This window comes from Lagenorhynchus albirostris, chromosome 18, assembly GCF_949774975.1.
Source record: "Lagenorhynchus albirostris chromosome 18, mLagAlb1.1, whole genome shotgun sequence".
Lineage (NCBI taxonomy): Eukaryota > Metazoa > Chordata > Mammalia > Artiodactyla > Delphinidae > Lagenorhynchus > Lagenorhynchus albirostris.
In genome coordinates, this window is record NC_083112.1 from 67043569 (window position 1) to 67059037 (window position 15469).

The 15469-nt window shown below is 45.1% G+C and overlaps 1 protein-coding gene across 2 annotated transcripts in view; it reads left to right on the forward strand.

The window, feature by feature from the left end:
- FARP1 (FERM, ARH/RhoGEF and pleckstrin domain protein 1) overlaps positions 1-15469 on the forward strand; it is a 290364-nt gene that overhangs the window by 209253 nt on the left and 65642 nt on the right. For both annotated transcript variants that reach the window (XM_060129027.1, XM_060129028.1), the window contains exons 6-9: positions 6743-6840; positions 11547-11661; positions 12524-12671; positions 15296-15391. In XM_060129027.1, coding sequence (XP_059985010.1) covers positions 6743-6840; positions 11547-11661; positions 12524-12671; positions 15296-15391 — 457 coding nt within the window. The remainder of the gene's footprint in view (positions 1-6742; positions 6841-11546; positions 11662-12523; positions 12672-15295; positions 15392-15469) is intronic.

A 15469-nucleotide genomic window follows, 5' to 3' on the forward strand; every position in this document is an offset into this window, starting at 1 on the left:
TGGCCAGCGTGGTTTTGCGGATGAGTACTCGTATGCATAGAGTGCCCGGAACCCAGCAGGGATGCGATGAGTGACAGCCTCCATCATCCTCATCACCATCACCCGCATCTTCATCCCTGCTACTACTCATTTTATGATTGACAGCAAGACACGTGGTATTCCAAAAGAGAGCAGAGCCTGGTGGGAACATGCGAAGATAAAACGCCTCCCTTTCAGGACTACACTGCACTAGTCTGACCAGCCAGATTCCTGCCGCACATGCCTTTCCAGCTTCAGCTGTTCAAGATGAGGGCTGTCACATCTTTCTTGTCCCTCTGGGTTGAGAGCCCAGTATTTTGGGTGGTTGAGTTTGTTAAATGGTTCGTCATTTATCAAAGAGATGAAAACATTCGGTCAACAGCATTGATGGAGTATACGTGGTGTGCAAGCCTTGTTCCAGGAACGGGGAGCATAGTGGTGAAGAGACCGGCCTGACTTTCAGGGGAACAGACACAATGATTAAATAAACAAGAAAAATATCAGATAATGGTAATGGAAGTAGATGATGTGATAGAAGGTGACGGGTGATGACTTTACAGTGCTTGGTCCGGGATGCTTGGGCTGAGAAAGCGACAAGGATCTGTCAGTCATTTTCAGAGGAAGAGCTCTCCAGGGAGAAGGAACGGTTAGGCAGTGCCCAAGGCAGAAACAAGCTCCAGGCGTTCAGTTACCTAAAAGAGGGCTCTCATGGCAGGAACATTGAGGGTGAAGTGCACTGAGGCGGGGCAGAGGCCCGATACACGTAGTGTTGAGACACTGGTTGCCAGAGATACCGAGGGGAGGATGACAGGAAGAGATGGCAGTCACCCAGGCCAAGATGATGGCGGCAACGGAGGCGGTAGGAGTGGAAATGGAGAAAACACGTGCATTTGGAGCACGTGCTGGAGGCGGGGTCGATTTGAATTTGTGACGGGCTGTGGGTGGAGGCTGAGGGAAGGAGAAGGGATGCTTAAGATTTTGACTTAAGCAGCAACTAGGTGGATGGGTGACGACTAGAATGTGAAGGGGTGGAGGGAAGTAGAGGACAGGGGAGGGTGGAGAGTCAAGGGTTTGGTTCTGCCAGCTCATGTTTGAGGTCCCTGCTGGACACCCCGGGGCTGCGTCAGGAGGGGCACCAGGTACACGAACGTGCGATTCCAGAAAGAGAGGAAGGCAAAGACTCTTCCCATGGCTTCGTGTTCTGAATGAGTCACCGTTGATGGTTTACCTCCACTTTCACCCCTCAAATGAATGAAGCAGCTGAGTGGCCAGGAGCTGCAGAGGCCGTCAGCCTTCTGGGAACCACATGCCTCGGCTAGGGCGCTTCCCGTGGAGAAGGGGCAGCTGGGGCTGCCACCTGAGTTCCAAGCTGCCGACACCAGTAACATCTTCATGCCGTGTCCTTATCGGGGCTGCCGTGTCTCAGCTTCCGGGGCTGGTTTTCCCGTTGTTGAAAGTATGTTGCTCGAAGCTCAGAATATTGAAATGAATCTGAAGGCCAGTCCAGCCGTTGGTCAGCAGCGTGCCTTTTCCTCCCGCGTTTCACTGGGCCGTCATCCTGCGTAGGAAGTCGGCAGCATGAAGTACCACTGCCCCCCAACCCCAGTCCTTTCTCCCCATTCTACTTTGCAATGAGTTTTGCACCTTTTCAGTTTTTGTGAATCATCATCTCTAGAGATGTGTGATTTTCTACCGTTCTGGTCCTCGTTATAAAATTCCAGACAGCTTGTGAGCGTCACGCCGTGTGTGTGCGCCTGGTATTTTGCCAGCTGTTCCGACCGATCTGATAAATTCCTCAAGTGACACAAGCTCAGCTGGACGTAGCAGGTTTGGGGGTTTGTTGTCGCTGTTTTTTGGCTCCCAGTGTTAACTGACATTTTGGACATCTTTTCCGAGGAGAGAATTCCTTTGGCTCTGGGGTGATAAAATTGATAGGAAGTTTAGAAGGTCCCCGTTGCTTTCCGCTTTGTCACAAGGTATGCCGGGAAGGCGACTTCCCAGATCCAAAGTGGTGTTCTCCCACACTCTCAAATTCCTGTTCAAGCAGAAATTTAAGGATGGGACCATTGAGATGCCAGGCAGTTTTCTATGGCAGATGGTGAAGGAGGGAGCCTTTGGGAGAAGCCCTATATGGACACTACTTCATAGGCGAAGGAGGCGCAGACACGAGTGAGACAGACAGAAACGGGCCCGCAGTTCAGTGACTTTAAGGGACTGGAGCTGCAGCTGATTCTTGGGGCCTCCAGGAATAGCTTTCGGCTTCCCATTTATATAGACCGAAGATTAAATTGCACTTTGCTGTTAAACAAGAAGCTGAATTCCTTTCTATTTATTGAACTACCCTCTCACTGGAGCTCTTGTCCTACTGACACCAGGGCTCAGGCATCTAGAAGGAGAAAAGTACTGACTCCCAGATGCAAGTTTAAGACCGCTTGGGGGAGGGGTCTTTGGCAAAGAAGTTAGCAGGCTTGCTTCTGGCAGAGCTCAGAATCACTTGGCTGTGCTGGTGAGGTCAGACGTACTCCACTACTCTCTGAGCATCGCATCTGACGTGGGATCCAGTTTCTACTTGGCTGTGTTCTTAAAGGTGCAGGGGACCTATCAGAATTTGCTGCTCTGCGGGGCCTGCTGCAGTGTTGCCCTTTGGCTGCCAGAGACGTCGTACTGTACACTGAATAAGGAAAGAAAGATGAAGAGCTCCCGGGTGAAATAAATTGAAACAGGCATGTTTAAACCATGGCATCAAGATGGGTGTGATTTCCTCCCCTGTGGTCCCTGGAAGTGACAGCCCTCTGATTGGCCCTGCCGCTGTCATCGCCTCCCTCCTCACATCCCATCCTTCCTCCAAGGAGAGTTGATTCCGTTTTGAGCCCTTCATGTGAATTTGATTGGAGCTGCTTCAGTTTAGAATGCAAAAGGTGCTGCGGAATTTCTAAAGTTAGCCCTGCAGCCAGCGTGCGGGACTTACAGCTGTCTTTACCAGAAGATGAGACGGTACCCAGGAAGGTCTTTCTCAGATTACAAGGGCCTTAGCACAAGTCAGCGTAATCAGGGAGTGACAAAGTCCTCCTGCAGTTGACAACGGGGCGCTCGTCCTCTGTCTAAATAGGTGAGCTCTCGGAACCCAGCGCCGTGTCGCCACCCACAGGAGACCCTCCCCAGAGGCCCCGAAGCCTGTCGGACCCTGACCCTGAGTCTGTCCCTGGACACAGCATCCTGTGTTTGAACTGGTAGCTGTTACCATATTCGAAACATCATGCTTTTAAAACATACGTTCTTCCTACTTAGGTAAAAACTAACCACACAGATAAGAATTAAAGCCTGTCGTTCTAAGTGTTGGCTTCAAGAAACAATAAGCACTGCCTAATCCAGAGATACGGTTTGTGCCACATCTTCCCATATAAACCTATGTGCTGATGTTTTGATTACTTTATATGCTCTGCCGTTCTCTACTTTGACTTTCCAAGGAGAGAGACAGAGACAGAGAGAGAAAAGAAAGTGAATGAATGAATGAATAAACATTACATTGGGGGGGTGGATAAAGGTCAGCTGTTGTCAACTAGTGGATCTGTGGGTGTTTTTTTTTTTTTTTTTTTTTCTGGTTACAGAATGCCTATGTAGTTCTTTAGTTCTTAATCATGGAATTTCCTAAATGACTTAAAGGGGATTCATTTTTCTTTTATTTAAAAAACAAATTGCTAACATATACTGAATGTTTTCATTCTGGTCACTATGCTTTCCATGTATTATCTCATTTAATTCTTAAGGCCACCTCTATGGTTAGTCGTGTTAAAAGCCCTTTCTTTGGGCTTCCCTGGTGGTGCAGTGGTTGAGAATCTGCCTGCTAATGCAGGGGACACGGGTTCGAGCTCTGGTCTGGGAGGATCCCACATGCCGCAGAGACACTAGGCCCGTGAGCCACAACTACTGAGCCTGCGCGTCTGGAGTCTGTGCTCTGCAACAAGAGAGGCCGCGATAGTGAGAGGCCCGCGCACCGCGATGAAGAGTGGCCCCCGCTTGCCACAACTAGAGAAAGCCCTCGCACAGAAACAAAGACCCAACACAGCAAAAATTAATTAATTAATTAATAAACTCCTACCTCCAACATCTTCTTAAAAAAAAAGCCCTTTTTTTAAAAAACAGAAAGAACCCTTTGTTATTACAAAAGTAGCCAATGTACAGTGTAGAAAGTTAGAGTATACAGGTAAAGAAGACTAAGAAGATAAAACTGCTGTGTTCTTGCTGCGCAGAGCTGAGTGTTGTTAACACGTCAGTGAGAGAGCCTTTCTGATTTTTCCTGTGCATATACATGTACTGTTCATCTCATCTGGTACCCTGGCCATACTCAAATGTCCCCCTTTGTTCCCCAGATGTCATTTATATCTGCTCATCTAACGTGAAATTCACTGTAGGACCACGTTCCATCTGGTTGTTATGCCCTTTGGACCTCTTAATGTAGCAGAGTCCCTTTTTTTCTCTTCGTGATACCATCTTGTTGAAGAAACTGAACCGGTCATACTATAAAATAGCCTACCCGGGGCTTCCCTGGTGGCACAGCGGTTGAGAGTCCGCCTGCCGACGCGGGGGACACGGGTTCATGCCCCGGTCCGGGAAGATCCCACGTGCCGCGGGGCGGCTGGGCCCGTGAGCCATGGCCGCTGAGCCTGCGTGTCCGGAGCCTGTGCTCCGCAGCGGGAGAGGCCACAACAGTGAGAGGCCCGCGTACCGCAAAAAAAAAAAAAAAGCTACCTGCTAAATTTGTCTGGTTGCCTCCTGTTTAGCTTATTCCTCTGTCTTCTGTATTTCCTGCCAACTAGACCTTAGTTCTAAGGGATACGAGTTAAACATTCTTGGCTAGAATCCCATCCTAAGTGATGTCGTGTGTTCCCTGTTTCATTAGTGATGCTGAGATTGATCACTGAGTTAAGGGTGGTGACATTCTGACCTTTCCATTGTGAAGGAAAGTCATATGACTTTGTATGCAAATGTCCAAACTCCTAAGTGGTTTTTATACTGATTAACAATCCTTGCCAAGTCAGTCATTTCTTTAGAGGTGTGGGATGAGGGTTTTATAATTATGTTATTTTTGCTGTGTTATTTGTCGGTGTTCTTCTGTAAAGTAGAACTTTGCCCCGTCTACTTAGATTGTCTGTATATCCTGAAATACCCTTCCTACTGGAGAGGCAGATTACATGCCCAAGTTTTTGCCTTGGGTTACCAGTTTCCTAAAAAAGAATTTCTTGAATAGACTCCTCAAATGGTGATACATTCTACTTTTTCTGCTTTCTATTTTTATGACTATTATAATGGACTCATAAAGTTTTATTAGTTCCATGTGTTTCAGTTCACTTTAATCATTCTTTATTGCTACTCAAGTTGTCACAACTTTGGCCAGTGGCCGCCTCTTCAAGGTTTTTTTTTCCCCCTTTTAATATAACCCATTTATATTTGCAAGCTGCCTTGCTCTCTGGCATAACTAGATCTTCCAGGCTTGCTTTGTACCTTCCTCTGCCCCACACCTGGAACCTACCATTTCTGCAAGGTCCTACCTCTGTATCCTTCTCATGGGTAGTTGTGTGAGAGCCAGAATCTGGTTGCTAAGGGTTGCTGCCGAAGTCACGCTCCTTCTAGACAGTGGGCAAATCTAGCAAATATCTTTCTAAAAATCTGGGCTTCCCTGGTGGCGCAGTGGTTGAGAGTCCGCCTGCCGATGCAGGGGACGCGGGTTCGTGCCCCGGTCCGGGAAGATTCCATGTGCCGCGGAGCGGCTGCGCCCGTGAGCCATGGCCGCTGAGCCTGCGCGTCCGGAGCCTGTGCTCCGCAACGGGAGAGGCCGTAACAGTGAGAGGCCCGCATACCGAAAGAAAAAAAAATCTATGCGTTCATATTGATACTCTCAAATCGATTTTAACATCGCACTGTTTTTACTTAATTTCTTTGATTTATACTTTTTTTTCCACCAAAAATGTTACTTGCTTTATTCTACTTCATAAAGAAAAGAATTTTTAAATAAATTGATTTTTAAAGATCTGGCAACTGAGGCTTATGGAAGAAGCTGAGTGACTTATTACACCACAAAAAAAGACACTCTTGTGGGGCTTCCCTGGTGGCACAGTGGTTGGGAGTCCGCCTGCCGATGCACGGGACGCAGGTTCGTGCCCCGGTCTGGGAAGATATCACATGCCGCGGAGTGGCTGGGCCCGTCAGCCATGGCCGCTGAGCCTGCGCATCCGGAGCCTGTGCTCCCGAAAAAAAGACACTCTTGTGTTTCCAGTTCCATTGGCAAGGCTCTTCCTAACCATGATAGCCTACTGTTATTGTCTGAGCCATAAAGCCATTTTTTTAGTATATTTGATCTGTGAAAAAATTTTAAATGTGTGCTATACTCTGCAAAAATAGGGTGGTAAGTTATAGTCTTAATTACTTATGGCTGTATCTCTCCATATAAAATGAAATGCATTACTCATTGTGTGGAAAGATTGCAGCATATGTCTCCCGGTGCTTGAAGGGAGGTGTGAATAGTTACATTGCAGCCAGTAGCACCAGGAATTCATCCTTCCTGTGCAGACTTTCTTGTTCTTCGGCTTATATTTCTTTAGGTCCTCACTGTGGGGGCGAGTTGCCAGTGAGCAAAGTGCGCCTGACTTTGTTGCCAAACCTCCCCGCCCTCTTGCTTGACACCCATCTCTATGTGTCTGACGCCCGTCTCTCTTCGTATTCGCAGGTACCTGTTTGCTCTGCAGGTGAAGCAGGACCTGGCTCAAGGCAGGCTGACGTGTAGTGACACCAGCGCTGCCCTCTTGGTCTCACACATTGTGCAATGTAAGTTCCGTTGGTTTCCTTCAGAAATCATGTGGGAAATAACACAGTGATCTGCCTGGTGGGGAGAAAACTGACATCCACTGAAAGCAATAATGTCTTTGTCTTACACTGCCATTAGCATGAAACCCAAGGGGTGGAAAACAGTACTCCTAACTTTGTGTATATGGACTCCCCCACCAAACGCTGACCCGGGAATTTTGTGTTCTGCTGTTTGTCTCCTCTTTCTAAGGACTACGCATTTGTTGAAAACTCAGTTGACTCAAAGGAGAAGCTTGGATACGCGGTGGCAAAGTAGACTAAACTCGTTCTGTCCTGTTCTTGCATTTAATATTCATCATTGAATATGGCCCATTAGCCTTCAGACATAAAACTGTCAAAGATTTCCCTTCTTGTATTCTGCTCGAGAGTTCAGTAAACCAAGACACATGAAACTGGACGGAACCCAAGTGATGCTTGAAGCTACATATTTTAACTTTCTTCCTCTAGACAAAGGATAAGTTAGATTGTGCTCATTCGAAGGCTTCCTGACGACTCACCTGGGCATTTTTTTTGTCTTGGTCAAGGCAGAAGTTACTTGAAATGGAATATACACATTATGTTTCAGGAAGGAAATTATGTATATAGACGAAGGTCAACATCTAAAAGCACTAGTATAAAAAAAATTGTGCTAGCATATCATTCTAAAATTTCCATTGTATACAGAGTAGTCCCATATAATCAGCCCCATCCTGTCCAGATAACTGCCCAGTTAACAAGCTTTCCGCAGGTTTGTAGGAAGGGTCACTCCCAGTAGTCAACAAATTACCTTAGTCCAAAATGATGAGGTGTTTCTAGAGACCATGCTTATCTTCTTTTTTGTGCAATGCCATTGTTGAATATCTGCCAGACTTAGTAGATGGATGTTTTCTTATTAATTTGAAAACATGATGTGAGAAAGAAAAGACAGGCCGAAAAGAAAAAAGTAGGTAAACTTTTTAAACTTTACTGTGTTCCAGCTCTGTGTATATTATCTCATTTAATTCTTATAACAACCCTGCGAGCTCAGTACTGTTATCCCCATTTTAAAATGAGGAAGCTCTGACACAGAAAGTTACATAACTTTTGTCTTTCCTGTGTTTGGTCTTCTCTCTTCTTACAGTGACAGTGGACAGAGGAGGGCTTTGAATCAGGCAGACCTCGTTTCTGTTAGTTGATTGTTCACCCTGGCAAGTTACTAAGCCGCCAGCCTCTCTTTCCTTTGGAACAGGGGGATAATAGAATCTGTTTCATAACAGATGAAAATGAAATGATAGCATCAATATTCAGCATATGTTAGGTGTGCAATAAATATACCCTCCTTTCTTTATCCTCACTCACCTAGGGCCCTCCCTTTCCAAAAAATGGAAAATTTCGACATAAAGCTTCCTTGCTGGAATAGCAACTTCAGCAAAGGTCTCTGACCCTGGGCCTTTGGTGAGAGAAGAGATTTAGTCGGCTATTCCTGATGCCATTCAGTCTTGTAGCCCCTTCCTCCTAAGGCCCTTCCTTTTTAAAGAAAGAGTGAATCTTCCTTTTTAAACATGCACACATGGGAAGTGGAGGGTCACGGGAATCCAGAAAACCATGTGCTTGGTCTGATGGACCCCTCACCCCCAGACACCAACAAGGGGCTCAAAATCCCCTGAGAATCTTGAGTTCTCCAAAGGAAATGAAATAGGTGGGTTCAGAAGTATCTCTGCTGTTTCTATGCTCTGTGATGCGCAGTCGCGTGACACACTGTTTCGATAATCTCATACTTTACTCTGTGATGCGCAGTCGCGTGACACACTGTTTCTATAATCTCATACTTTACTCTGTGATGCGCGGTCGCGTGACACACTGTTTCTATAATCTCGTACTGAAAAAGCCCCGTTTCTGTATTTTGAAGCATCCTGTACCTTCTGTCATGGAAGGAGGAATTTCACAGAGTCCTCTGTGAACAGTGTGTTCATTTAAATTATTGGTAGTTATTGACGTCCTCAGTAAGGTAGGAGAGGTCAGCTCATCTCCCTCCTGCAGAAGCGGTATTAATGCTGATGGAAAATGATCTCTAGTGAGCTACATTTTCATCTCCTCTGTATCTATACACGCAATCTGATTTTTAAAAAAATTTTCCTCCCTTTCATTTGAATTCGTGGAGTCATCTTTGACATAGTCTGTAATTGTTTTCGTTGGTTCCTCTGTTACTGGCCTTAGGTATCCCCTGTATATATTTCAGACTTTTAATACTCTCTAGTTGATTATGAATAGACCAAGTGGGACAAGCTGGTGAAGAGAAGAATCAAACACGATTTGGACCTGACGTGACAGAGGAGGCATGGTGGGGCTAGATTCCTGCAGGTTGTGTGTGCGTCCATTCTGAGGATTGTACCTGGCAGAACAAGTTTGTGCAAACACATCCTCATGAGACTTCTCACAGGATTTGGGGGGGGTGGTGGTCTTCTTATTCTTTTTGCCAAGAGTACACTGCTAAGGAATTCAGTATATACATCAGCTAATACGACACCTTTAATTAAAAATAGTCATATATTGCACATTACAGTTCTCAGACTCTCCAGACATAAGGGGGTGCCTACTTCCATGTTTCCAAGAAGAGAGCATGTGGGAGAAAGTGGATTTCACAGTCGTGTTGCCCTTGCATTTTGGGAGTTGAAAAGCAAGTGACTCCGAGGAAAAGACAGTTTAGGCATATTGACCCTGATGCCAGAGGAAAAACTGGAATTCTTAGCTCGTTCATATTGAATTATGGAAAAGGCTCTGTTATAAAATCCATATATGTTAAGAAACCCAAACTTAAAACTCATAAGAAATTTAGGATTTAGGTGAGTCCCCTCTCCCTCCCACCATACGCAGTCCGTCTTCATTATTTGCAGATGTCATGTTTGCAAATTCACCTGCTCTCTGAAATTTATTTGTAAGCCCAGAATCAACACTGTGAGTGCTTTCACGGTTACTCGCAGACATGCGCAAGAGGGTAAAAAATGGGAGTCGCCCCTCCCTCACCTCCCCAGTGGAGGTCGGAGGAGGTGATGCTCCGCCTTCTGGTTTCAACTGTCATACTGGAAACAAGTGTCCTTTTTGTGATCTCTTTGGAGCCACGCTTTTTGCATTTCTGTGCTTTTCGTTGATTTCCCTGTTTTAAATGGCCCCCAAGCATCGTTGCTGAAGTGCTGTGTAGTGTTCCTAAGTGCAGGAAGGTTTCGATGTGCCTCACGGAGAAAGTAAACACAGGTGTTTACGGGTGTAGATAAGCTGCTTTCAGACGTGCATTACAGTGCTGTTGGCCCTGGGTCCAGCGTTAACGAATCAGCAGGGTACATAAAGTAGGATGTCTTTCAACAGAAAACAAGGTTAGTTGGTGAAAATGTTTCCAGAGTCTCGCGGGAACCTAACCCTGTATTTCCCCTGGGAATGATGGTTTAGTCTTCACTAATTCGACATGCGCGGGGACTTGATACAACAGCACTACTGTGAAGAATGAGATGAACTGTGCTTGCTTGAGGCCAGATAGGAGGAAATGCAGAAAAGACAGTGTCACCATCGCCGTGGCAAACCAGTGAGGAGGATGGCAGTATGGCCACTCCTGCCCAGTTTCCTGTGATGGAGGGTGGCAGCTTTACTCAGGGAAGGTGAAATTTGTTGACAAAGTGCAACTAGGAAATGATGTTATTGATTTGCCACGGCAGTGAGAAGCTAGTGGGTGACTGATTTCTTCCAGTGGCCCAGCTGGTGCCAAGCAAATATTCTCAGTGGCTGTGATTTATAGCAACATATAGGCCACATCCTGCATGATTACTGGGGTGCATTGCCCAAAGTGTGACAAGCTGCTTCACGTGACAAAGTGAAAATTAGGCTTCATGGCAACGGTTTACTTACTTTTATTATAAACAGTTGGACTCTGGTCGTTTTATTAAGCTTGTTACACAGACTATATGATAAAGGCATGCTGCTGCATCTGTATTAAATTGCTGTAAACTGAGCTGGAGCTAGTGTTAAGGTACAATTATTAATTTAAAGCGCTATCCTTTAGTTTTCCAGATTAGAGCAATTTGGGGACTTGAGAAAATTATGCATCCACTTCCTTGTAGACTAAAAATTTGTGAGAATTTGCGATCTGATCTGTCATTTCTGACAACACAACTACACAAAATTTAAGACACTTGAATTTATGTTTACCAAATTAGATTATGTACGTTTACCCCTAGTTATAATCGTCTTTACATGATAAAGCATTTGGGATTTGCACTAGTAATTGCTATATGTGTGTCTCCAAAGTTGATTTTGTCAAGCCCTGAAATTCTGGGGCTTATTTAGAAGTTAGAAGGCCTTCATCCACGTAACTGGAATGTACTGCCTGAAGTAGACGTGAACCCCTAGTTGGGGTGGGGAGGAGAGAGACAAACCAGGAACACGGATGGCTAGAGATGGATGATTCTGAAGTTTTCTTTCCAACTGGTAGAGATGAGAAAAAGCGGACATTGTCATCTTACGTTGGCACGGTTGTTAAATATGCCCTTCCAGCCACCGCTTCTCACATCTAGCCCTTAGGACACCTACCGGCTGGGATTGCCTTGTGTCGTCTGCTAGTTTTTCTGGTTTGCTACTTGGGGAACAGTCCACTGGGAGTACAACAAATTGTGAAGTATTAATCATATGTGGCTGGTTTTTCTTTCTCTCTTTCTCTGTAGCTGAGATTGGGGATTTTGATGAAGCATCGGACAGAGAGCATTTAGCAAAAAATAAGTACATACCTCAGCAAGATGCACTAGAAGACAAAATTGTGGAATTTCACCATAACCACATGTAAGTCTCCTTTGTTGCTTCCTACTTGCTTTGAGCTCCTTCTCTCTGTCCTTCGACATACGTGGATACACACACACACACACACACACACACACACACACACGTGACTTATTGGGAAGAAATATACAAAGGGTGAGGGAGGAGAGCGCAGAGGCTCAGTGAGTGTTGTTTCTTATCCTGGACTATTGGTAACACAGGTTACCCACTCAAGACCAGACCTCTGGGCTCCTTGCTTGCTTTCCTGTGAGACCAGAGTAACACTGGAATTTAGGACACCCCGTGCTTTGGAGTAAAAGGAAGAGTATAAGACCAAGTAGCAGGAAATCAGGAAGAGGACATGATAACTAGGGACAGTATAAGAATATTGTGAAAATGGAGAACCTTTGTGCCATGTCCATTCTGGTTTTCTGTTTTGATCAATAAAATATTTTCAAAGCCTTCTCTGCTCCTTTTGTTTTCGTTGTTGTCTTTCAAGGAAGGCACTTGAGTCTTGGTGATAGTGGCCTTGACAGTGTTGAACTTTGCAAGTTTAGGGCTATTGTAAGTGACTGGAAACTTGTTTCAACATGGTCGTGTTTTGCTTTTATATGACCTTAAAGGAAACTCTTTGAGATTCCAAAAAACTGGCCGAGTTTGAGATCGACTTTTGGGGGTTTTGTGTTACACAAGCAATAGAGCTTTTGTTCCAGTTGCTCAACTTCGGATTATAATGAATGGGAGGCCGGGTGTCATCCGATCGGGTAGCCCCATTGTTGGTGATGAAATGCCTTTTTCTTTCCGAAGAGAAGATGCTTAATCTTGAATTCATAGACACGGAGAATTCAAGTCTCCTGGCCTTTCTCCTGAATTTTTGTTTTGTCAGTGGACAAACACCCGCAGAATCGGATTTCCAGCTCCTGGAGATTGCCCGCAGGCTGGAGATGTACGGCGTCCGATTGCACCCAGCTAAGGACCGGGAAGGCACTAAGATCAACCTGGCTGTGGCCAACACGGGGATTCTAGTGTTTCAGGTAAGAGCGTTTAGAACCAGCTCGGTTCCCTTGGTGTTGCAGAGATAAGAGTTGGCCCTTCAACTCTGATTCCAAGTTGGGTGGTCCAGGCTAAGACCTCTGAGAGTTATTTTTAGGTGAACAGGGAAAAACAAACCTCATCTCAGGGTTTCCTGTTTCTGTCCGGACCCTCAGACTTGCAGATTTCATTTCCTTTGCTTTGCTCTGGTTGGGGAATCCAAGACTGCAGGTTTGTTTGCAGGTATTGACTTTGTAGGATCATAGAAATCCCTATCTCTCTGTTGACCTAACTTTGAACATAGTATAATGGAATCAAGATTTCAGATCCCCAATATAAACACCTTTTTCACACTTGCCCATGATAGTCATCTGTTTTTTTTTAACCTAATTTGGGTTTTTTTTTAACCTGATTTGGGTTTTACCTAAGTTAGCTTGTTTGTGGTTTCACATTTACCTAACTTAGAAGATGTGGCAGTTTTATAAATTCACAGAAGCTATGTCCATGTCCTGCTGTAATTTTGCAGCTACGCACATACTGCTCTTGGACCCTTACCTGTGTTTTACATGAGGACATAGCACTCTGCACTCTGAAGCGTGTGCACCCTTGATCACGCTGCCGCTGTACTGCCATTGATTGATGCATCTCTTTTTCTTGACAATTTCATTGAATTATTACTGACATGCAATTAAGTGCACACATTTAAAGCATGCTGTTCTTAAATACGTATAAGTTCTTAAATATGTATATCCTGTGAAACCGTCAGTGAAATCAAGACAGTGAACATATTCATCACCCCAAAGGTTTCCTCAAGACTTTTTTCTTTTTTTGTATTGAAGTCGTTGGTTCACAATATAATATTAGTTTCAGGTACATGACATAGTGATTGAATAGTTTATAGGTTATACTCCATTTAAAGTTGTTATAAAATATTGCCTAGTAATAAACTATAATGGAAAAGAATTTTTTAAAGACTATAGATGTTTACATATATATATATAAATATATATAACAGAATCATTTTGCTGTACACCTGAAACTTACCCAGTATTGTAAATCAACTATACTTCAATTAAAAAAAATGATACCTAATTTAAAAAAGAATGTGTGTGTGTATATATATATATATATATATATATATATAGCCTAGATTCCCTGTGCTGTACAATATATCCCTCAAGGCTTTCTCTTTTAAACAAAAGTGCTTTGGTTTCAAAGGGGTATGAAGAAAGCATCTGACCCTATTTCATCTCATGAAATAGGGTCAGATTTCACCCAGTTTTGAAGGTGTAAATAGGTGCATGACCTAAAACTCTTTTTTTGAGCTTTGCCAGATTGGGTTACATTTCCCCCTTCGTATTTTACCAAAGTAACCCCAGTGATTCTTTGCTCCTGTATCAGATGTTTATGACGGACAGTAATTACCAAAGGGTTCGTGTCCCAAGAGAAGTTGAAGTTGGGTTTCCTATGGGACACTAGGAAGTGACATTTTGTGAGCAGCGTGGTATTTGAGGAGGTGACTGTTCCTAATACCCACTGACCTGCAGAAATAATCTAGGCGTCCCTGATGAGAAAAACAACAGTGAAACAATGTGGTTGTCAGTCCTACCATTCCACTTCAAAGTTAAAACCCTTAAACATTTCTAAAGATCATAGTCGGCGGAAGAGGTGCCTCACAATTGAATTAATTTGCTTGGATTGTGTTTGAGACACTTGAAGTGTTGAGAATTGTTCCGTAATGTCATCATATACAAGGACTGTATCTTGAAATTAATCTTCTTGCCTGTGCCTAATTGCTTCATTCTAACCAATTTAAACGAATGGTTCTGGTGTTCAAACGGGCTCGAGGAATTCTAATTTCAGTTGAGAGGACGGCACAGATAGGAGCTGGTATCTGGCGACTCCCCACTGTGTCTCCCCCACTCCCACCTGGCCATCAAAGATGAGATGTGTGCGTCCCTCCCGGAGACTGTTCTCTGGCCTCAGAGACACACGGAGGGTGGGGTCTCCCCTCCCCGGCCCTGCTTGTGCTGTTGGAAGCAGAGCAGTGTGGACAGAGCAGGTGATCGCTAACCGCTGTGTTGCTTCTGTGGCTATAACAACAGCTGCTGGTTAAGGCACATGCCCGGGAATCTCATTCTGCTGCGGTAACCATGTGATTTCGAGCAAATTAAAATCCAGCCATGCTGCAGTTTCCACAGGTGTAGAATGAAGATAATAAATCCAGCTCCCTGGGTTCCGTGTAAGGCTTCACAAGATAAGGGCTGTAGAGGACTTGGGACAGTACCTGGCGCTCGGCCGGTGATGGTCGCCAGTAGTTGTGGTGGTTGTCATGGTGTTTATTTTTATTTATCTTTCTCTGTATCAGCCCCTCGGCCAGCCTCTTCTCTCCCTGGAGGCAGACTTAATTTGAAGGCCAGATCATGTAATTAGTGAGAAACAATGATCCAGGAAGGGAATGGGGGTCATCCCTCAGTCGCAGAGCCCGGGAATTCTCCAGCAAGAGGCATTCTTAGGAGGGGGAGAACGTCAGCCCTCCTTTCAGCTCCCCGTGAGCAGAGCAAACCGACTTGCATGTTGCTTGTCATTCATTTCCCGGCTCACTGGCCGATACCTTTGTTCTCAGGGTTTTACGAAGATCAATGCCTTCAACTGGGCAAAGGTGCGGAAGCTGAGCTTCAAGAGGAAGCGCTTTCTCATCAAGCTCCGCCCAGATGTGAACGTAAGTGCCTCTCGGAAAAGAGGGGGAGACCAGTGAGCCCCCTCGGGGCGGGGCAGGTCCCGCTAGGGCTCAGGTGGA